General features: G+C 51.6%; 10 protein-coding genes across 10 annotated transcripts; 4 read left to right on the top strand and 6 right to left on the bottom strand.

Annotated features, from left to right (window-relative positions):
• Positions 1 to 299: 299 nt before the first annotated feature.
• On the bottom strand, positions 300 to 1,710 carry AtWU_09290 (O-methyltransferase; the record flags this gene model as incomplete). Its single annotated transcript, XM_035504397.1, has 5 exons — positions 300 to 1,077; positions 1,149 to 1,275; positions 1,341 to 1,355; positions 1,425 to 1,557; positions 1,645 to 1,710. 5 exons carry the CDS (start codon positions 1,708 to 1,710, stop codon positions 300 to 302), a joined length of 1,119 nt encoding a protein of 372 aa, XP_035360290.1.
• An 847-nt stretch (positions 1,711 to 2,557) lies between these two features.
• AtWU_09289 (O-methyltransferase) lies at positions 2,558 to 3,990 on the bottom strand (the record flags this gene model as incomplete). The annotated part of the gene is made up of 3 exons (XM_035504396.1): positions 2,558 to 3,082; positions 3,138 to 3,590; positions 3,757 to 3,990. The coding sequence occupies 3 exons, from the start codon at positions 3,988 to 3,990 to the stop codon at positions 2,558 to 2,560; spliced, it is 1,212 nt and encodes a 403-aa protein (XP_035360289.1).
• Positions 3,991 to 5,136: 1,146 nt separating this feature from the next.
• Positions 5,137 to 5,670, top strand: AtWU_09288 (MFS general substrate transporter; the record flags this gene model as incomplete). Its single annotated transcript, XM_035504395.1, has 1 exon — positions 5,137 to 5,670. One exon carries the CDS (start codon positions 5,137 to 5,139, stop codon positions 5,668 to 5,670), a length of 534 nt encoding a protein of 177 aa, XP_035360288.1.
• A 1,528-nt stretch (positions 5,671 to 7,198) lies between these two features.
• Positions 7,199 to 9,074, top strand: AtWU_09287 (cytochrome P450; the record flags this gene model as incomplete). Its single annotated transcript, XM_035504394.1, has 7 exons — positions 7,199 to 7,216; positions 7,296 to 7,388; positions 7,452 to 7,521; positions 7,594 to 7,989; positions 8,047 to 8,335; positions 8,398 to 8,665; positions 8,739 to 9,074. 7 exons carry the CDS (start codon positions 7,199 to 7,201, stop codon positions 9,072 to 9,074), a joined length of 1,470 nt encoding a protein of 489 aa, XP_035360287.1.
• Positions 9,075 to 9,881: 807 nt separating this feature from the next.
• Positions 9,882 to 10,835, top strand: AtWU_09286 (endopolygalacturonase A; the record flags this gene model as incomplete). Its single annotated transcript, XM_035504393.1, has 2 exons — positions 9,882 to 10,076; positions 10,131 to 10,835. 2 exons carry the CDS (start codon positions 9,882 to 9,884, stop codon positions 10,833 to 10,835), a joined length of 900 nt encoding a protein of 299 aa, XP_035360286.1.
• A 212-nt stretch (positions 10,836 to 11,047) lies between these two features.
• On the bottom strand, positions 11,048 to 11,600 carry AtWU_09285 (uncharacterized protein; the record flags this gene model as incomplete). The annotated part of the gene is made up of 3 exons (XM_035504392.1): positions 11,048 to 11,147; positions 11,202 to 11,546; positions 11,596 to 11,600. The coding sequence occupies 3 exons, from the start codon at positions 11,598 to 11,600 to the stop codon at positions 11,048 to 11,050; spliced, it is 450 nt and encodes a 149-aa protein (XP_035360285.1).
• Positions 11,601 to 11,835: 235 nt separating this feature from the next.
• Positions 11,836 to 13,271, bottom strand: AtWU_09284 (delta-12 fatty acid desaturas-like protein; the record flags this gene model as incomplete). The annotated part of the gene is made up of 3 exons (XM_035504391.1): positions 11,836 to 12,281; positions 12,348 to 13,137; positions 13,203 to 13,271. The coding sequence occupies 3 exons, from the start codon at positions 13,269 to 13,271 to the stop codon at positions 11,836 to 11,838; spliced, it is 1,305 nt and encodes a 434-aa protein (XP_035360284.1).
• Positions 13,272 to 14,419: 1,148 nt separating this feature from the next.
• On the bottom strand, positions 14,420 to 15,671 carry AtWU_09283 (asparaginase ahrA; the record flags this gene model as incomplete). Its single annotated transcript, XM_035504390.1, has 3 exons — positions 14,420 to 14,689; positions 14,748 to 15,448; positions 15,506 to 15,671. The coding sequence occupies 3 exons, from the start codon at positions 15,669 to 15,671 to the stop codon at positions 14,420 to 14,422; spliced, it is 1,137 nt and encodes a 378-aa protein (XP_035360283.1).
• A 754-nt stretch (positions 15,672 to 16,425) lies between these two features.
• Positions 16,426 to 17,511, bottom strand: AtWU_09282 (asparaginase; the record flags this gene model as incomplete). Its single annotated transcript, XM_035504389.1, has 1 exon — positions 16,426 to 17,511. The coding sequence occupies one exon, from the start codon at positions 17,509 to 17,511 to the stop codon at positions 16,426 to 16,428; it is 1,086 nt and encodes a 361-aa protein (XP_035360282.1).
• Positions 17,512 to 18,853: 1,342 nt separating this feature from the next.
• On the top strand, positions 18,854 to 20,276 carry AtWU_09281 (phosphoesterase superfamily protein; the record flags this gene model as incomplete). Its single annotated transcript, XM_035504388.1, has 2 exons — positions 18,854 to 19,417; positions 19,476 to 20,276. The coding sequence occupies 2 exons, from the start codon at positions 18,854 to 18,856 to the stop codon at positions 20,274 to 20,276; spliced, it is 1,365 nt and encodes a 454-aa protein (XP_035360281.1).
• Between the last annotated feature and the right edge of the window lie 28 nt (positions 20,277 to 20,304).

The raw sequence follows: 20,304 nt of genomic DNA, 5'->3' as shown, positions 1-20,304 counted from the left end.
AAAGACAGTCCTGATTCTGTTGGCATTTTCAGTGACACCACGGACTAGAAAGCTTTTCTCGTACAACCTTGATCTTGCAGAAACATCCTACACCGAAATACTGGAAACAGCATAGGAATATCGCACTAGGAGGCTCTGAATTGCTAGAAATGGCCCTATGGCAGGACAAATGGGGAGCGCCCATAAAGGCTCTGGCCTTAAGGCCACTGAGCGCCAACCCTGCGGCACCTACTTAAGCAACTAGCCTATGAACACTTTAGACTTGGTGCCTAAGCCACAAGACGGGCCGCATTGGCCGTTCAATTCAGTACTCTACTCATCTCGACAACACACTCCCCATTGGGTGGGTACGCCTCAAAGGTTATTTGCAAGCCTGCAAAGGCCGCCAGATCCCTCCACTCGGCGCGGGTCCGTTCGCGGCCAGCATGCATCAAGATCATCGCGGCGTGGGTGGTCGAACTAGCTGCATTCTTCGTAAACTCCTGAATGAGCAGACGTGAAGACGGGGCCATGACCCTGGCGACCTTGGCCAACAGCTTGATGGACTCAATATCCGACAAATTGTGGAGGACGTGAGCCATGGAATACAGCAAAGCTCCCTTGACAGGCTGCTCGCTGCCATCCTCCTTGTAATTCCAGGCCATCTCTGTGACCTCGGGAACCACACCAATGTCTGCATTATATTCCTGCAAAATGAGGTTTTCCTTCTTTAGTAGTTGCGGGTATGCCGCTTGCATCTCCAAGAGCAGCTCGCCCCGGCCACCACCGATGTCAACTACCTGGAGTTTCTCGGGAGCCGTGGATTGAAGCAAGCCATCCAAATTATACCCAAGCTTGCGGACGCGATCAGGCATTGTGCCCCAGCGGCCAAATTTGCCCGTCATGAAAGTGTTAAAGCTATCAAGACGGCCCGTGTGATGCATCACGGAATACACATGTTCCCGAGCAAGGAAGTCATTGCCCATGAGTTTGTGTGCATATTGGAACGGGGTGTCGCACTCCTGGAACGGATACTCGAACTTGGTATCCATCAGGCGCCGCATGAGAAATGCCGATGCCAAAAGTCCCTCAGATGTGCTGGATAGTGAGAGAACCTTGCTGTCAGCTACCGACATCACAGCTTAAGGTGTGTCGCAAGGGATTCCTACAAATGCATGGCTCCATGCTGGGCAGAGGGCGTTTCCACCAAGAATCGGGTGACGTCGTTGGCCCGGTACACATCGTCTGGAAGAAGGTCCAAGAACCCCAGACCTCCCATAAGGAAAAGGGTATCATCTGCGGCATAGTCAAAATTTGTGAATATAGTTTGGTCATGAGGAGGTATGCAAGAGACAACATACTGGCCAAAGGCACCGCTGCATTAAGATTGGATCAGAAGGTTAGCTGCACAAACGTTCCACAAAAGAAGCCATTCGATGACATACACAGGTCGGTATCACCGTATTTAGTGAAATGAAAACTGCAGACATCCTGCGCGGTGGCTGGTTTACCGATGGCTTGCAGGCAGCCAAAGAGGTCAAAATGGACAGCGATGGGTACGAACCCCAGAGAGGGGGCCTAGCAGAGGGAGAACGTGAGCATGACCATGGAATAAAACCACCAAGGATATCATAGCCCTGAGTAAGAGGCAGGGAACCGACACACCATAGTGACAGTGCTCATGACCTTCTTCCCAGCTTCGGGGATGGGGGCGTTCTGCGGAGCGGCCATGCCTGTGAAGACCTTGGATTCCGATGTTTTGCTCAAAGTAGAGAATTTTGGAAGAACAACGTCCTAGGATATACCCTCTAGATATAGGGAAGTCCAGCTCATCTGCTTATTAGTCGTGGTTCCACGGCTAGCCATCGTTCTTCCTCCAGAATTCATTTTTTTCACGCCATTGACGATCGTCTTCCAGTGGTACCCAGAGCGGTGCATGGGGGCATGCAAATCTAGCGCGAGGCTTATCGGACCCTGGCCGCCACCAATCAATATAGGCAGAATACCTGGCGCATGCACAGCACAATCAAACTGCCCATACCAAGCCACGAAGATGTCCTGAGCCCCTGACAGGGGCTGTTGATAGTGTTTACCTAGGCCCAGAACCGGTGTGCGTGAATATTGATGGCGGTCTACTGCTTACGCTGGCGATAAGAAACTCTGAATCTCCATTCCACATCACATGGGAAATTGCAAGCCACCATCATTGGCGGCACATTCGGTGACACCCGGCCATACTACGGTCTATGTCGCGCAGTCAGTAGTCAGCTTACACCTAATACAGAAAAGTCTCCATCGTGCAAACACTGGGTAGATACACGATGCTGACGACAGCGATGATAGGTTCTATGGAACTAGAATGTGGTGACAGACACACCACGTTATGCGCAATCCGTAGATTGCCCCACTGGGCTATGCGACGCAAGGGGCAATGACCGTCCGGTACACTTATCAGTCCAGAACGAATGTACTTTCTCCCCTTGGGACGCCGCTTTCTGAGGAGAATAGCATGCCCTGTGACCACCCCTTCCGCGTTATCAAATGTTCGACCAATATTCTATTCTCTATTGCCCAATTTTCAAACGGTTTTTAACACTATAAGGGACAGGATACTACCGGGATCTCTATACACGTGTTGAATTCGTAGCCTGTCACTCACTTGACGGACGATGGCCAGCCAATCCTTCAGCGTTCTCTCCAGCGTGTTGGTAAACTGGTGAAGGAGTAGATCATTGCAGCGCATCACCCGTTCCTGAGTGGCGGGAATAGAGCCTGTTTCTGGTAGAACTATGTCAGCGATGAAGATCCTGCTCTTTGGTTCCAGAGCAGGCAAAATGTTGCGAAGAATCTGAACCGCTTCCTGATCCGGCCAGTCATGGAGAATTTGGCGCAGCAAATATACGGCAGCACCCTTAACTGGCTGCAAGTGGAAGAGGGAATGGCCCTGAAACCGGATGCGGGTAGTCACTGAGAGGGGCAGCTCGCGCTCTTCCAGTCGCTGAATGCTGTTAAGAACTACCTCTGGGCGGTCTTGCACCACAAAGCGTAGGCTCGGAAAGCTCTCTGCTAGGCTTACACTGACATGACCAGTAGAGCCGCCCATCTAGAGGTATTTGTTAAGTAGTGCATGGAAGGGAATCTGAGATATAGAGGCTCACATCGACTACGACCCCGTCACCGAGCGATGACCAGTCGAAACTTTTGCATAAATGCGAAGTGTCAAACAGATTGGTAGTGGACACCGCTCTCATGGAATTGGCGAATTCAACCGTGCGGGCAGGATCCTGCGATATGTAGTCGAAAAAGGAGCCATGGTGATCGAAAGCAAGATTATGCGCCGTTTCATTCAATTTATTGCTATCCGGCCAAGTAGCAGTCGCATCCACATTTTTGGCCGCAGTTGGGAAAACGGTCTCAGAAAAGTACTGGCCCCAATAGTCCAAGGTCGGGTCACCGGCTAGCTTGCGCGATACAGGGCTGTGGCCAACCATTCCCATTGTTCCGTACTCTTGGAACAAGTGACCGGTCATGACGAGGCGTAGGTAGCTGCGCAAGAGTTTCTCTGGCACTTTTGCCATGTGAGACAGCTCTTGGTATGAGATTGTGCCATCCTGTGGCACAAAAGTGTGAATCTTGAAGTGGAGTAACCATCGCACGGCACAGATAAATTGGAGCTGGAAAACGAAACCACACATTTACTGTATCATCAGCTAGCCGTCCATATGCATTTGCACAATTTCAGAGAAGGGATGCCAAAGTAGGAAAGGATATGCGAACATCAACCGTTAGATTTGTCAGCACATCACCTGGGTCCCGGGTTAGATGGAGCAGCTGAATTGCGGCTTCCTCCAACTCAAGTTTGGCTGCGCCAATTGTTGTTGGTAGTGTGGTCTGGTTAGGTAGCATCGACGGGTCGTCTTTGAGTGACTTAAGGTGTTCGGCGATGAGGCCGGCACTAGAAGCTACCTGGCTGGCATAGCGTTCCAGTTGGGAAGAGAGACGTTCATCCATCACCGAGTGTAATCCAGTTGTTATGTCTTGCTTGTTCGAGGGCAATGAACGGTAACCATACAAGTCTGTATCAAGAAGGAGCGAGGGGGACACATACAAGCCCTTCCAAACGCTCTGAAAGTGACGGACAGAGTAACCGAAAGAAGAGGGCATTGGTGAGCCATAGCTAGATTTAAAGGGTAGGCAAGGGACGAGTAAAGGCGGAGGGCCTAGACGTTGACATGAAGCATCAACGCCTCGAATCTCTGAATCAACGACACCCGGCTTGCGATCGTTTGCGTACAGCCTAGAACTGGCCGAGCCGTGTCTGGCCGCAGATAGAGTCAGCTGCAAACATTCTCGGCCCTGGAGTGACACCATCAGGACAACATTCTACATTTGCAATCCCACGAAGTAGTCCCGTGGAACATGCACAACCGATCATATTTGCGCTCTCATAGGATGGTCTTACTTTTGGCTTGCATTGCAGGCATGTCAGTCACCCCTGCTGATTCAGTTGGTTGTGACAGCTGACTGCTTTTCTCAAACACTAGTACCCCCGTTCTGGCTACCCAGCCGCCGGCTATGCTTGCAGATATTCTGTCCCGGTGTCAGACACAACACACAGTTTAAGCGGAGTCTCCGCTTCTCTGCCCCTGGGCAGAGGTGTGGAGTTTGTTTTTGATCATATCGGCCTCTTCTTCTGCTTCTCTTTTACACCACTCGATAAAACCATTATAGCCACCGCGGTGTCAAATATTACCCAGCAGTTCCACAATGATGCGGGTGGTATGCAAGTACCTACGTGCTCACTACCTTCGCCGTGACACTCCCTTTCAGCCGTCTGAAAACCTTCTTCCCCATTAAATGTGCCAATGTGAGTGGCCTCTTGGTGTTTAAACTTCGCTTTTCCCTCTGCAGCATCACCCCGTCTTTGTCGGGCCTCTCGTCTCATCCCACATTGGCCGGCCTGCGGGGAGGGGGGCCATTCTTCGGTTTCCTTATCATCATTACTCACAGTGGGCCATTTCTCCAACGGACAACCTTCTCGGGGTACCTAGTGAGCGTACTTTCAGTGGCGAACGTAATTGTACCTCTGCAACCTTATAGGCTAGTAGGTCCTCCCGTCGCAAGATCAAATGATAGAGAGTGCGAGGTCACCTCATGATGCCGGTTCTTAGGATGGGCCGGGCCCTCAAAAACCACATCTCGTGCCGCTGGTGTTTCGATATCTATCTCCCATTTGGGCTATTGAGTCCAGTCGTTATCTTCGTTACCTTCCAAATCAGCAAACCTGTAGCACCGATGAGCCTAAGGGAAAACGTGGTTTGTCTTGATCCTTTGGGGACGGCCATGCCTAGTATCGGCGCTGGTCTGCTCTCGACACTGCAGTCAGATTTCGGGACAGGTCAATGGATGGTATACCAGGTTATTCTGGGAGAGGGCATCGGCATGGGATTCCAGTTGCCTGTTTTCCTCGTGCAGACCACCCTATTATCTACTTACTGGTATCTCCCACCCCACGGCCTTGATGCCTTGTCTTTCATTCAGCTCCTTGGCGATTGCATCTTCGTCTCCATTGCGCGAGATATCTTTCGCAATAGGTTACTGGCAGGCAACCACACAACTTTGCCGATGGTGGACCCTCGCGCGGTGAATAATGTCGGTCCTACCAATTTTCAGAGAGTGTATTCGAGCTAATATGCCCTCGAGTCTAGTTAATATGAATAGTTATGTCGTAGTGCACACTTTTAATCCAGCCATTGGCTTATCTGCTTCTTCATTCTTCGCTGCAACTGTCATTTAGTGGCTGTCATCGAGCAAATCAATCAGCCAGTCCGGGTCCTCTTGAGCCGAATGGTCGTATTGAGTCCACCCCATCAGGCGGGAGCCCCTGGATCCTTACGTGACCAAGGAGTTAACATTCATCCCTTGCTGCATGACGTTCTCGGATCGACCATGTCCCTACGGTCCCCGTGGTTTTCTATGTATCTGCCATCGTATGCTAGCCGTGCTCTTTGACCGATTTAGTAGGTCTCCATTGACTTCCCCGAGCAATATTGCGTTGCGTATTTGTTTCTCAATACTTGCCAGTCGGAAAAGAAGTTGCAGCGTGTCCATACCAGGACAGCAACCATCTATAACTCCACTGAAACCATCGTCAATTGTGGTCACCAGATATCGAGTATGATACAATATCAACACTAGGAACTAGTAATCATCTGACATTGTTCTAAGGTGACATTTGGTCATTTGGTGAGGTCGGATGAGAAGGGTGTGTGTGTGACAACAATGGCGCCATGATGCGCCCGCAGTCAGCATTCCGTCAGTAGTGAGGATAGACAGTCAGAAATTACACCACCTTCTTATCGAGCTAAATGGTCGCTCGGCCTTGCTGTGGGCTTGGACAACATCCTGGGTTGCCGTCTTTGTAAGGACTTTCTGGACCTTGAAAGTAAATGATGACTCGGCGCATACGCCCACGACTTTATTTCTGTCATGATTACGCACTAGTTAGTGTTAGATGTAATCTACGAATTCAGGTTCTTATTGTCTTCGTTTCATTTTCAAATTCCGATCTTGCCTGCTACTTAATCGGGGCACATGGAGAATGTTGGTAACATTTACGTGACACCTTGTGGCAAAATACGACATGGGCATAACCGCCTCATTGTGAAGTAATTATATGAGTTCTTCAGGGACTGAAAGCTAATGGATATTTCTTGCGATATCGGTGGTCTGGTGCTCACAGGTCCAGTGGTAATGATTAAGATCTTTCGCAGTCTGGCAAAGTAGATAATACCCGCGCTTCGTGATCTGTCCACGGCTGCCTCAACAAAGCAAGGGGCAACCCCCCCTTTCATGTCACCCAGCGAAGGAGGCTTACTGTTTCGACTATGGATGGTCTAGACCAACCCTTACTACAGCCGATAGTACTACGTAGTAATGGAAAGACACTACCACATGGATGAACAGAGAGCTGGGACCAGAACTGGTGTCACCACACCCGTCTCCTCCTTACATCGAGGTCGTGCCCACAAAAGATTGATTTAAAATGGAAATGCTGGTGCCTGAGGACCGATATCAGAAGAGGTACCATTGGAAAAAGGGTGGACCGACGAGCACCGTATTTGAACAACTCCTAGGCCTAAGGCTATGATCTTACAACCCTAGGGTGCATTGACTTCCCCTCACCCACCATTTCCGCCGATAAGCCTAGGAGTACACAATGCTGATCCTCTATCTAGTACGTGCCATGCAGCACATAGTTCCCCGATCTTCATGTAGCTTGCACCCATAACTAACCGACAGTATTCGACATACAGCTAGCAGCGGTCATTGTGGGTTGGCTGATATACCGCCTCCATCTAGACCCTCTGTCGCGTATTCCAGGTCCCCTGTTGGCCAGATTTGTTCCGGTCGGGCAATCATTCTCGCCGCCACTCCGTACTCTTGCTCATCTAGCTAATTGATTGTACCAGATCTGTAACATTCAAATGGTCCTCACCGGCCGACTGATGTTCACCTTCAAGAAGCTGCATGACACTTACGGTGAGCTTTAATCTGTTTCCGTAACCCTCGCCTCTCCCCAACCTCCAGAAAGCTCACCCGATTTTCCTTCAGGCCCAGTAGTCCGCATCGGACCAAGTGAGCTATCATTCGCAACCAACAGCGCATTCGATACCATCTATGGACCCTATGGTGACAATAACTTCTCGCTCTACGGCAGCCGGAAAGGCTTATTGGGAAGCCTGCATGGCATGGCAGATTCGTTAGGCAACTCAACAGAGAAAGATAATCGCCGAATGCTACGTCCACTGGTTGCTACCTCCTTGAATGAGCTGCTGGGCGCCAAAGGCGAGCAGTATTGTCACCTGGCAATGGCTGAGCAATTGGCATTCCATAATGTAGGCCAGACGGAAGCCGCACCCGTCCCCTTGTCCACATTGAACAATCGGTACCTGTGGCAGTTCGCGAACATGGCGGCCTTTGGAAACCGCGGCGACGAAGCGGGGCGAGGTAGGTTTCACAATCTACTAATGGGGTCGAGCGTCTCGGCACTAATCGAAGTAATAGTAAGCTTTAATCCTCATGTGGACTGGCTGGACCCCTTCATGTGCTTCCTTGAGACACTCTTGGTATTTTTCTCACGAGCTACCATTCACCGCCACATAGCAATTGCTTTAAGAGTATGGCAGGCCATCTGCTTCATCTTCCGACGGCCTGTTCATCCAGTCGAAGTCAACTACGACAAGGATCAATCTGCATTCCCGGATAACCTACACAGTCGGCTCCGGCAAGCAGCTTCAAGGTCCATGCTCCAAGTCCCTGATTCCTTATTGCAGGTCAATTGTTTTGTTCTCCGGTGAGCATCGCTCCCAAGCCGGTAGGGAATATTAGCGCCCCTAGACTAAGCCATCAGGGTAGATTCAGCATATACGGAACAGCGGACAACATGCTAAACGCGTTATTTTATTTTCTGCTCAAGAACCCACAATGCTTAAGGAGACTAGAAGCGGAGGTCTTGTCTGTGGGGGCCGCCGTGGATGAGCTATCGGACGACTGTCTAGCCAGGTTGCCCTATCTCAACGCCTGCATCAACGAAACTTTCCGTATCACCCCTGCCTTCAACGGGGGCATACTACAGAGAGTGTCTTGGGGTGCCACAGTTGATGGGATCTACGTCCCACCGGGGGTAAGGTCTAAGTTCTCTCTTCCTTTAGACTGGGTTGATGGAGACACTTCACTGACATCAAGCACCTGGCCAGGTTGCGGTTTCGGTAGACCATTATACGCTGGGCCATGCCCCTCAATATTGGGAGAAGCCTGATATTTTCAACCCGGACCGGTGGATCGATCAAAATTGCAAGGATAATTTCAAAGCCTCGCGGCCGTTTCTTATCGGCGCACGCCAGTGTCCAGGGCGACAGATGGCGTACCAGATGTTCCGGGTGTGTGTCGCCAAACTCGTATATCTCTACTCTTTGGAGTTGGTGAACAATGACTTTGATATTGAGCGGGACACCTTCTCATCATATCACTGGACCGGTGTCAAGCTTGATGTGACCATGAAGCCACGCACCCCGGGTGTTTTCGGCTACTGATTCGCATGGTCTTCTTCTTTGGCTGTGAAACTTTATGGTCAACCTTCCCCCCGTCAGACTGATTATCGTTAATCATGTTAATTACTATTGCCTGTTCAGACCTTCGCAAACTCTATGCTCAATGTATTGTGATGTGGTCCCATGTTGGTGAGACATCAAGTGACCCTAGATACGGTACATATCGCAATAAAATCAAATTTATTATATTCTGGATCCCCATCCCAAACCAAAATTGTTACCTCAGCTTTTCTCTAGGCAACATCAGTGAAGCGTCGAGGCTCTCATTGAACCATGTCAGATAGCAACTTAGTACAATACTATAATCTTTCTCCGGCTATCTTCAAGTAAATCCACGCTTATAATCCGCGCGGGAGAGTATGAGGATGTCATTAATAAAATTGGAACGAGTAGGAGAGGTTGAACTGTAGCACGAGATTTCACATCTCACCTCAGCCTATTCCACACGTAAGCCGCAAGGCCGGTTCAGGTGATGTTCTTGACAGGCCAGAATAATAGTAATGACCCTCGTGGCAAGCTGAGGATTTTGCAAACCGACACCTCCAATGAGATCTCCAGATTGGCATGCCACGGCTGTTGTGGGTGCAATCGACGATTCCTCATGATTGTTCAATCCGTTCTCATGATTGGCCTCTCTGCATACCAACCGACATTCTTCAGGTGTATGCCTGGTCTTGGCCCCACCTGACATTTTTACCAGTCAATGTTTAAATGTTCTTTAAGTGCAGAGGTTCAGGCTGGCTATTCATGACTACTCAAAAATTCAGCAAAGTCTGTACTCTACTCAGCATGCGTGTCTTGCTGGCTACTATTTCAGCTGGGGTGTTATGGCTTCCCCAGGTGTTGGGGAGGGCCGACGCGAATGCGCCGAATTATACGGTCGATGAGCTGTGGAAGTTGGAAACTACCTTCTGGGACAACTTCTTATATCCTGCAAATGTTGAGCAGATGGAGGCCATTAATTCCACCTTGTTTACTCCGAATGTATGTTGAGGGGGGTATTTGTCCTTCCACTACGTCGCTGACATCTCCCTGCAGGTACAAGGTCGAGTAGACATCACCCGCGTGTTCAACGGCAGCGAATTGAACACGGAGTATATTTTCGGACTGTTTTCGGACCCTGATCATGTTAGTCTAGTTGGGGTTCCCGTTGACTATAGCATCACGCAGTTCATCGCTCAGGGGAATATCGCATCCGCGACCACTGTTGTCACCTTTAATGCCACCTCGTTCGGCAATCTGCTGGTACCGGTCACCATTGACACGTGGATCATGTGGGATTCCGACAGACGCATTATGCAATATGATGCCACCTTTCGCTGGTTCGGATTTCTGCTAGATACCCTGGTGGAGGCGTTGGCCGAGTCCATCAACGGCACGACCAGCCAGGCTACGGCATCACTGACCCAGATCCTCGCCACGACCATCTGCGCAACGCATGACCAGTACTGCACCGGGGCAAACCAACAATACGATAACAATACGGCTTGTCTTGACTTCCTGACTACGGCGATCCCGCTCGGGAAGGACTACGAGCTAGGCCGAAATACCCTGTTATGTCGGGAGGTTCATGAGCACATGGTGCAGTATGATCCGGCCCTTCACTGTCCACATATCGGGCCGACTGGGGGAGATTATTGCGTGAATGATCAGACCTATGCGCAAAAGGTTCTCCAACAGTACTTCAACCAGTCATGGATCGTGGGCGTACCCTCGACCGGGGATATCTGGCTTGGGGACTGATGGTGACTGGTGAACTGCTTGCTGGGCCTATTTTTATTTAGGGATATAGAATACCCCGGAGGGTAGATAAGGAGAGAATTCATTTCACGAGCAATGAGTCGGAGCACTCTGGACTTTCAATAATGGTATTGATTGTAAGAATAAGCCTATCTCAATGTTTTGGAAAACCTTCTCCAAGCCTGTCTCTCTTCCTCCTCCAATCTGCCTAATCCTCATCCAAGAACTGCCGCGTCAGGGGGTTGGTCTGGCCAGAGAGACTCGTACAGATTACGAGCCAACTTCCATTCCATCTCATCCCAGGACCCATCAGATCTGGCGTATGTCAGAACCGATACTCGTACTAGCCAGGGCAGTGCATCTCTTTACCTTAGACGAAACTGTTTCGGGGCCAAGACGCGTGCCCGCAGCAGGATGCAGCCCACCGCCGCATCATACGGCTTGCCTTCCGTTTTCACGAATTCGAAACTACGGATAGTCTTGGGGTGGATTATTAGAGGCTCATGCGACATCTTTGCAACACCGTTGATGTCAATGCCTTCGATCTCATCGACCAGGGGAGGCGTGACATGGTCGTCCCGGGGGTCGTCAGTTGGACCGGACAAGGGAACATCAGTCGCGTCGACCACACGCTTAGCATCCTGCACGAGCTGCGGCCATGCGGTGACCCACTCTGTGCTGTGAGTGTCACGGACGCCGTAGTAGTGGGTGTATCTGTCCAATGTCAGACTCCGGCTGGGATCTGTCGGTGCAGTGGACTTACCCCATCGTGAATTCGCTTTAGATTGGTACGTATTGGCTGATAATGTTTGGTTCAAGGTGATGACCATAAAGTCATTAGTAGTGCTATGTGTCGGCAATGGCAGGCATTTATTACAAGGGAAGACATGAGGCAGGCAATCATGACAGAGGCGTCTTAGGCAGCAGCCCCAACAATCGCAGTGAATTCAACCGGTCTAGGTTCCTTCCAAAGTTCACTACCATGGATTCTGCGCCTTGGTCCTTAGAATGATTTGGCTTCGCGCATCTTAAACTCCGGCAAGGGGCTGCGTCCCCCACGATACCACAACCCTGTGTTCTTCGCGTCCTTGTTGTTTAACGTCTCCACTGCCCGTAAACCAAAGGCTACGTCCTTTCCAGGGTCCTCCTCCACCCACTGGCACCGACTGAAGGCCGTCTGCAGCTCCTGGTAATTGAATGCACCCCGTCCGTGGTAGTGTTGCCCCAGTAGCGGGATGATTGCCTTGCTAGCTACAGGGCTATAATAGTGTGGGATGCGTGAGAATAAGTGATGAGTGACGTGGTCGGTTGAGATATGATGGAAGAAATGCGTCCCAATGATGCCAAAGTCGCGGTCCATGGTCGCGGTTGCGCCACGCAGGAAGCTCCACGATTCAGGGGTGTATTTGGGCACCGATGGGTGGGTATGATGCAGATACGTGATCATCACTAAACACTCACACAGATATCGTCAGATAACCTCATTTGTCAGGGAAAGGGGAGAGTTGCACATACCGACCCAGTGGTTCACCCATGTCCACGGCACAATATAAACCCAAAACAGCGTCTCGAACGAACCAAACTGCTGATAAAGCTGATAAAGGCCGGCGATCACAATGAAGCAGCCCACATCCGACAGCACAATGGACAGCCATTCGGAGGGATAGAACAGTGCCCCTTGGGGATCGAAATGGCTGTGACGCCAAATCGACATACCTTTCTTGGGAACAGCTGTAGGAGGGCAGGTGATGTTGGTTAGGATATACCAGTTCCAGCCGATGGTCTGCTGCAGCAAAATGCGAAGGAAAAGGACGAAGGGCGCATCCTGTCCTATATCCTCGAGAACCTCGACCGCCTGGCCGATTTTGTCGGCGTAGGACTGGCGCAGAGGCGGCACATAGTTTAGGTCCTTTTCAATATGATTGGCATAGATATGGTGTCGCCGATGAGTTGATTTCCAGGAGAAGTAGGGGGCGAGGAGAAAGGAGTGCAAGACGAATCCGACGCTGTCATTCACCACACTCCAGCGTGAGAAGCCGCTGTGGCCACAGTCGTGTGCAATCACCCAGAGTCCCGTCCAAACAATGCCTTGACATACTCCATATACATTGACCGTAACGTAGTAGAGCAGTGACGAATTTTGCACTGCGCTGGTTTGTAGCAGCTGGTACAGTGCGGTCAGTAGGATTCCCGCGTATGCCAGGTCTCGCAACAGGTAGAAGCAAGACCAGAACAGGGACGGCGTGAAGCAGTAGTCGGGCACTGCGCGACGAAGGTCATCCACAGTCACCTTCTGATTTAGATTCTGCAGTTCCACAATAGTGGATCAGTCACTCTTGATTTGCACAATAGATGGATAGTTAGACATACCCCTCCCTCGACTAGATGTGTTGGATGCGGTTCTGCGACCGTGCGAAACCCGGTCTTGCCTGGCTCCATGGTGCAGTGGCAGAATCTTCGGAGGACAATTGTCGACGATGGGCTTCAGCTGATTCCCAAATATATCTAATTGACAGACCTGTGTGATGATCGAACAAGGATAATTCTGCGTTCTTTATATAGTTTGCCCTATATCATCATCAGCGGCCTCTATCATCAGGCTACGATTACTTGACGAGACCTCGTGCCACAATCAAACAGCCCACCCCGAGCTAAGGGGTTTTCAATTAGCCTATAGAATCTATCGCAAGTAAGCAAAGAATAGGAGTGTCAGAGAGCTAAGGTGCAAGAGAGCACTTCAAAATCTCACTTGCATAAACGAGGCTGAGAGGATCCGATCCCGCATTATTTAAAACCGTGAAGACCCCGGGAGTTCCGCGAATCATACTAATCAACTAAGGGTCTTCGCCCCCACCAGGTCCGCGGACGATCATCGCGCTTTATATTCTGTCACGCCTGATCGTGTATTCTCTGTACTCCCCAGTGATTTGCCTCGCATGGGTTGTAAGCAGAACAACACACTAGTTGCCCAGATACCACCTAACCCCTCTATCTACACCCAAAGTAAGATCCCAGCTTACTTCATTTCTAAGGCTTGGCGTATACCACTTATGCTTCACGCTTATTCCCTGGAACAAGATTACGGTCTAGGTCAACAAATAAGAAATCTCTGGATAGTCTTCGCGTGGTACGTGTGATGAAGATGGAAGTAGATAGTAAAGATCCAAGCCAATCCCTTCTGTGGTTGGTAAAATGATGACATGAGACCCTCTCGTCGGTAGGTGGGCTACCATCTGTTTGTCCCACGGGATACCACAAGGCCGGGCCCTACCTGACCCCTTGCTCGACTCAAACAACCACCGGCAATGAACATGAGGTGCCCTACGGTATGCAAGGATCAGCCTTTGGCTCGTGTCACTTCGTCTTCGGATCCTTCGAACGCAATGCACCCTGCATGCCCGACGCCCTGAATACGAGGGGGCGAAGAGATAAGAGATCAAGTGTCGTCTTCGGTAAGATAGAGTTGTTTACGAGCTCTGGGGGAAATGCTTGGTGTCCTTTGCTAATATACATACAGTCACTTTCTATTGCAATCTATCATGATCATTACATGTGGTCATCATTATATACAACGTCCCCATTGATGCCTACGCATCCGTGCCCAAAGCAAAGACATCCGCAATCTCGGTGATATTCTTTCCCTGAGATAGCAGCAATCCCAGCAGAATGCGCGACTTCTGCGGGTTCAGATATCCACTGGCGATGTGGGTAGCCGTGTCGCTGCTCACGTCCGACAGTGGCACTTCCCCGTTGACAGTGCGCATACTCTGCACGACGGGGATCTCCAGACGGTTGATGACGTCCTCGATGGCCTCGTTGAAGGAGGTTGTGACGCCTCCAGCACCGGCACCAGCAACCTAGTCTCATCAGCATCTAATTCAAGCTACAAAGACAGATCGAAGCAAAATCACTTACCACAATACCCTGGGCACCACTGGAAATGGCATTGTACAGGGTGTCGTTGTGCATGTCCTCATAGGAGAACAGGATGTCCACGCGGGGGATCTCCGTCACGTTGGCAATATCAAAGGTCACCTTGCCGGTTGGCTTGACGGGCGGATAGAAGAAGAAAGGGGTGTTCGAGATCATCTCGCCGAGATAGCCCATCTCCATGGCCTTGAAGGTGTCCATGGTGTTAGCATTAGTTTTGGTCACGTAGTAGGCCGAGGCAATGCGATCGTTCATCACGACCATGGCACCGCGATCGCGCGCCGAAGCAGAGGCAGCCACCGTCACAGCTTCGAGGAGGTTGAAGGGTCCGTCAGCCGAAATGGCCGTGGACGGGCGCATAGCACCCACAATGACAATCGGCTTGCCGCAGTTGACGGTGGCGTCCAGGAAGAAGGCAGTTTCTTCGAGGGTATCGGTGCCGTGGGTGATGACGGCGCCGGCCATGGTCGGGTCCTCGCACACGACGCGGTTCAGCTTCTTGGACATGGAAATCAAGATGTCGGAGGTGATATCCTCGCTTCCCACGTTGGCCACCTGCACACCGGCAACATTGGCCACATCCAGCATGGACGGGACTGCATCGATGAGGGACAGGACACCGACTGCTCCGGAGGTGTAGCCGGTCGTGGCTGTTGAGCTGGAGTCAGAGCCGGCAATGGTACCACCTGTGAGCTGAGGTTAGCTGTCGGTCGCAATCCCTGAATCGAACTCAGTGCACCTACCCGTTGCGAAAATGGTCACATTGGGCAGGGTGGTGTTCATCTGGGTGAAGTTGAGGCCATTGGCATTGGTGAAGACGAAAGTCTCATTGGTCGTCCGTGTATAGAGCAGCGGAGAGGCCGAGGCGAGAGTGGCCAGAGCGGAAAAGAGAAAGGGCTTGAGAGGCATGATGCAGACTGATGAGATGATGGTTTCTGGCTTCTTCTACAGTTCATCTTGCCTGGCTGCAGCATTTTATACCCCATCATGTTTGTGCTGGGACGCGGGTCTAATCGGAATCCAGCCGTGATTGCAGTTGAAGATGGTCTTGTTCTGTGGAGGCATGCTATCTCCTCCACATGGTCTTATCAAAGTTTCTCCACATGGAGTTGACATGGGAAGATTACTAGTCTATCCAGCTAGAAGGAATTCAGGGTCCATAGACTAGTGGACGGAAACTGATAGAATGATGATTGATAAAGGGCTTGGCCCCCGATATCGGTGCTGACTCCTCCCGATAAGCCCAACTGCCGGAGAAGGTCCACCCGAGGGTAGCATTCACCTTTGCGATAAGGCAGAGAATCCTTCTCGAAGCCGCTATCTGCATGACACCGAGGCAATATGTCATCTTATCTTGTTGTCTGTCATCAGAGACCTCTTTGCCGCACTCGGATTGACATTTGTTGCAATTTAATGGCAGTAGCATCGCATTTGACTAGTATGATCCGAAATCTCCGAACCAAAATATATATCGATGTCAGCGTGAAGGTGATACGTAGTACAAGCAGAATATTTGATTATTTACTACTCGTAGTAGTAGTTTCTACTAGTAATATGTTCCTTCTATGTAGTACCTTCCAGGGCAATAGTAGGTATAGATCAATCCCTCATCGTCTGTACTAAAAGATGATTCCATGATATGCAACTTCCATCCTACTAGTGACTATACCGAGCTGATCTGAAACTGGTGCGAGGTGTGCCCCGTCACCACGCCGGCAGTGTTTCGGATCTCGGGTTGATGAAATGCCTCCAGCGAATGCAGCTGCGCGGGAGTGCCGATCTGGAGTTGGTGCAAGATCTCGGCCACGGCGGCATAAAGTATCCCACGGTTGCCATCCTCAATCTTGACCGCGATCCCCAGAGCCCCGCCAATCCCCAGTTGCCGCGTGTAGTCTGAAGCACGCACTCCAATAGCATAACAACCGTCCGCTCCCACCTTGCCAATCAACATCCCTTCAAAGGTCTGCATCAGCGCGGTGCAGAACCGACCATCACCCCCGACGAGTTCTGGATGGCCTGCCATCGCTCGAAAGATGCGAGCTAGCGCCTGTGTCCGTGGAGACGGGTGATCCGTAAAGGCTACGTCGGCTGCATTGGCGATGCGGGCGTAGATGCCGGCTAGATGCTGCAAGGGTAGCGCGGGGGCCGGCAGGTTACAGCCATCAATGGCCCATTGGACATGATCCGAGGGCAAGCCCGCCAACTCCTCGACAGCGTGCGTGACTTGCTGCTGGAGAGGATGAGTAATGCAGTGGTACTCTGTAGGAGAAGCTCCCAGGGCTTTCGCACCGGCGAGCATGCCGGCGTGTTTGCCTGAGCAGTTGTTGGCGATAGCCGTCGGGGTCCAGTCCCGCTTGATCCAGGCTCGATTGACAGACTCCGACAGGGCCGCATGACCTCCACAACGCAAGTCCTCTTCCGTCAGGTTGGCTTTGGCCAGCATGGCGCGGGCACGGGCAAGATGGCGATCTTCACTGCTATGGGAGGCGCACATCAACGCTAGATCTGCTTCATCGAAGTCAAACTGTTCGAGGGCGCCGGTTTCCAGAACTGCCAGGGCTTGGGCAGGTTTCGCAGCCGAGCGGGCCAGAGTGACACGCATGGGATTGCCCACAGCATAGATGATGCGGCCCGTGGCATCGGTGACGGCGGCATGAACTTGGTGTCGGTTTTCCACGACGCTGCCGCGATGGGTCACTACATAACCGGGAACGGGGTCGCGAGGGGATGGGTTGGGAGACACAGTCATGGTGGATGATACCAAATGGAGTGTTCACTCGCCAACTGCTGAAATGGTACCGTCGCCATGTCTGCGACTGCGCAATAATTTTATAAGGGGCCTCCTGTTGTCTGCGGTATCAGGTGGATGGACAATCCGGGTGAGGGCACTATTCCCAATGCGGTGCGCGGATGCGATGAGGAAGGGACCACACAGGATAGAACGGGAAAGAAAAAGTTTTAATTTCATGATGGGGAAATGGCTGAATCAAATGGTGTGTGTTACCGAGGCAGCTAGAACGAGATTATCACATCACCATCAAAGAATCCACATACAGTGAAAAGATGCCATCGAATTAAGATATCCCGACGCAGTCAGGCAGTCAGGCATCACCTTACTTATGCCTTATCGCCTTGCTGCCTTATGGCCTTGTGGCCTTGCCCCCTGGGGTGTCAATGCGAGGACCATCTCATCATCCGATAATATGTCATGGCTGTTCACTGTGACTTGACACTCTATTGGGAAATATATTGTTACTTCTATAACCCTTACCATACTTCCTGTTTCTGTTCCTGTTCCTGTTCTGCTCTTTGTGTGCATTGTATCGGAGCGGCCCGGAAGCTACCGATCGCCGGATTCCTCTTGACCTTTCTCATTCCACGGCTGTGCCCTTACTCTCTACCTTTCTGCTTTTCCAATCGATAGATTCCAGGCACAAAGGAAATTTCTTCTGGCATGATTGCTTGACATGTTGTCATGTAACACCACCACATACTACCACATCATACGGAGTACTACTAATCAACTAATTATCCCGGCTGGCCGGTAGCAGCCAATCATGCGAAAGTGACCACGCACGGGGGCTGTCGATCCCCGATGATCGTGCATCGGCAAGCAATGAAGACGGACGGTAGAACAAGCCTCGGCCACCCTCAACAGTCAAGGTAGTACTCGGTAGTAGATAGGTTGTGTCTCCAGATGTGGGGAGACCCCTTCAAAATACCCTCCGACCCCGTGCCTCGTGCCCCTGCAGATCGATGCCATTGGAGCTGCACCCGTGCTTCGTGTTCCTGCCGATGGGTAAGAGGGGTGGTGAATAATGGATAATGGAGTCCATGCGAATGGCTCGCTTAACTCATGAGATGTACTCTTTTAATCAGAACAGATGGTTTCTCGACCACTTGACACCACCACGTGCAGACCCTGCAGGGGGAGAGATGAGGAGAAAACCTGTCCGAGTGACAGCTCTATATCCACCCTAAAGATGCTATAAGAAGGCTCCCTTTCGACCATCTTGCCAATGGCTAGTATCATCACCAGGGTATTGCATTCTGCCTCTCCCTTCTGTACCTCAACCCCCAACTAGCTCACCATGCATCCCAGTGCGCTGGTCGGTCTGCTGGCCTTTGCTGCCGCTGCCTCGGCCATCCCGGCAAACCCCAGCCATCAGGCTCACTCCGACTCCGCCATCCAGAATCTCAAGTCCAAGATCAAGAATGTTGTCGTTCTGGTCATGGAAAACCGCTCCGTGGACAACCTGCTGGGAGGTCAAACCATCAAGGGCTTGGAGAACCCTATCAATAACGGCCCCTTCTGCAACCCCTACAACATCACCGATCTCTCCCAGGGCACCGTCTGCAGTGCAGCCAGAGACTATGACTCGGTCACAGATGATCCCGACCATGCGGTCTATGGCAACAACATCGAGTTCTATGGCACCTTCACTCCCGACAATGCGGCCATCGCCCAGGGCAAACTGACCCCCTCCCAGCAGGGGTTCGTCACCGAACAGCTGCGCCTGTACAGCGCCGATGCCAACCGCACCGAGCTGTCCGTGCAGGTCATGAACTATTACACTGAGCAGCAGGTGCCTGTGCTCACCGAGCTCGTCCAGAACTTTGTTGTCTTCAACCACTGGCACTCAGATGTCCCTGGCGTACGTATCTCCTGTTCATTTGTGAGCTGTAAATGGCAAGTTGCTAACCCCGATCCAGCCGACCAACCCCAACCGGGCTGCTCTCACCTCGGGTACCTCGTATGGTCACGGAACCAACGACGAGGCCTTTGATAACCACGCCTTTCCCCAGCGTTCCATCTTCCAGCAGCTGACTGAGACCGGCCACTCCTGGATCAACTACTGGGACACGGCTGGTGGCACGGGTCCCGATGCTGAGTTCTACAACTGGACCTACACCTCCAACAACACCAACAAGGTCAAGGCCCTGGAGAAGTTCTACACAGATGCCGCCGCTGGTGCTCTGCCGGAATTCAGCTACGTTAACCCCTCGTGCTGCGGTGTCGGCACCAACTCTATGCACCCCAGCGGTCTGATCTCCGACGGCGAGAAGCTGATCAAGAACGTCTACGACGCTCTGCGCGCCGGTCCCCAGTGGAACGAGACCCTCTTCATCCTCAGCTTTGACGAGACTGGTGGCTTCCATGACCATGTGCCTCCGCCTCTTGCTCCCCGACCAGATAACCTCACCTACACGGCTACCACCCCGAATGGCAAGGACTATACCTTCAACTTCAACCGTCTGGGTGGTCGTATCCCCACTCTCCTGATCTCCCCCTGGGTGGGTAAGGGATATGTCGAGCAAAAGGGCACTAGCATCACCGGCGACTCCGTGTCCTACTCCGCCTCGTCAATCCTGCGCACCCTGGGCTACCTCTGGGACTTTGACCCTTTCACCCCGCGGGTCGAGTATGCGCCATCTTTTGAGCATCTGGTGCAGACGCGGTCCCGCGACAACACCCCGACTGCTTTGCCTAGTCCGGTGCCTTTTCGGAAGTAGATAGCAGACTGTTATGCAGTGGTGGATT

This window comes from Aspergillus tubingensis (assembly GCF_013340325.1).
Source record: "Aspergillus tubingensis WU-2223L DNA, scaffold_10, whole genome shotgun sequence".
NCBI lineage: Eukaryota > Fungi > Ascomycota > Eurotiomycetes > Eurotiales > Aspergillaceae > Aspergillus > Aspergillus tubingensis.
The sequence above is the reverse complement of the archived record's forward strand: the minus strand, read 5'-3'. Positions and strand labels throughout refer to the sequence as shown.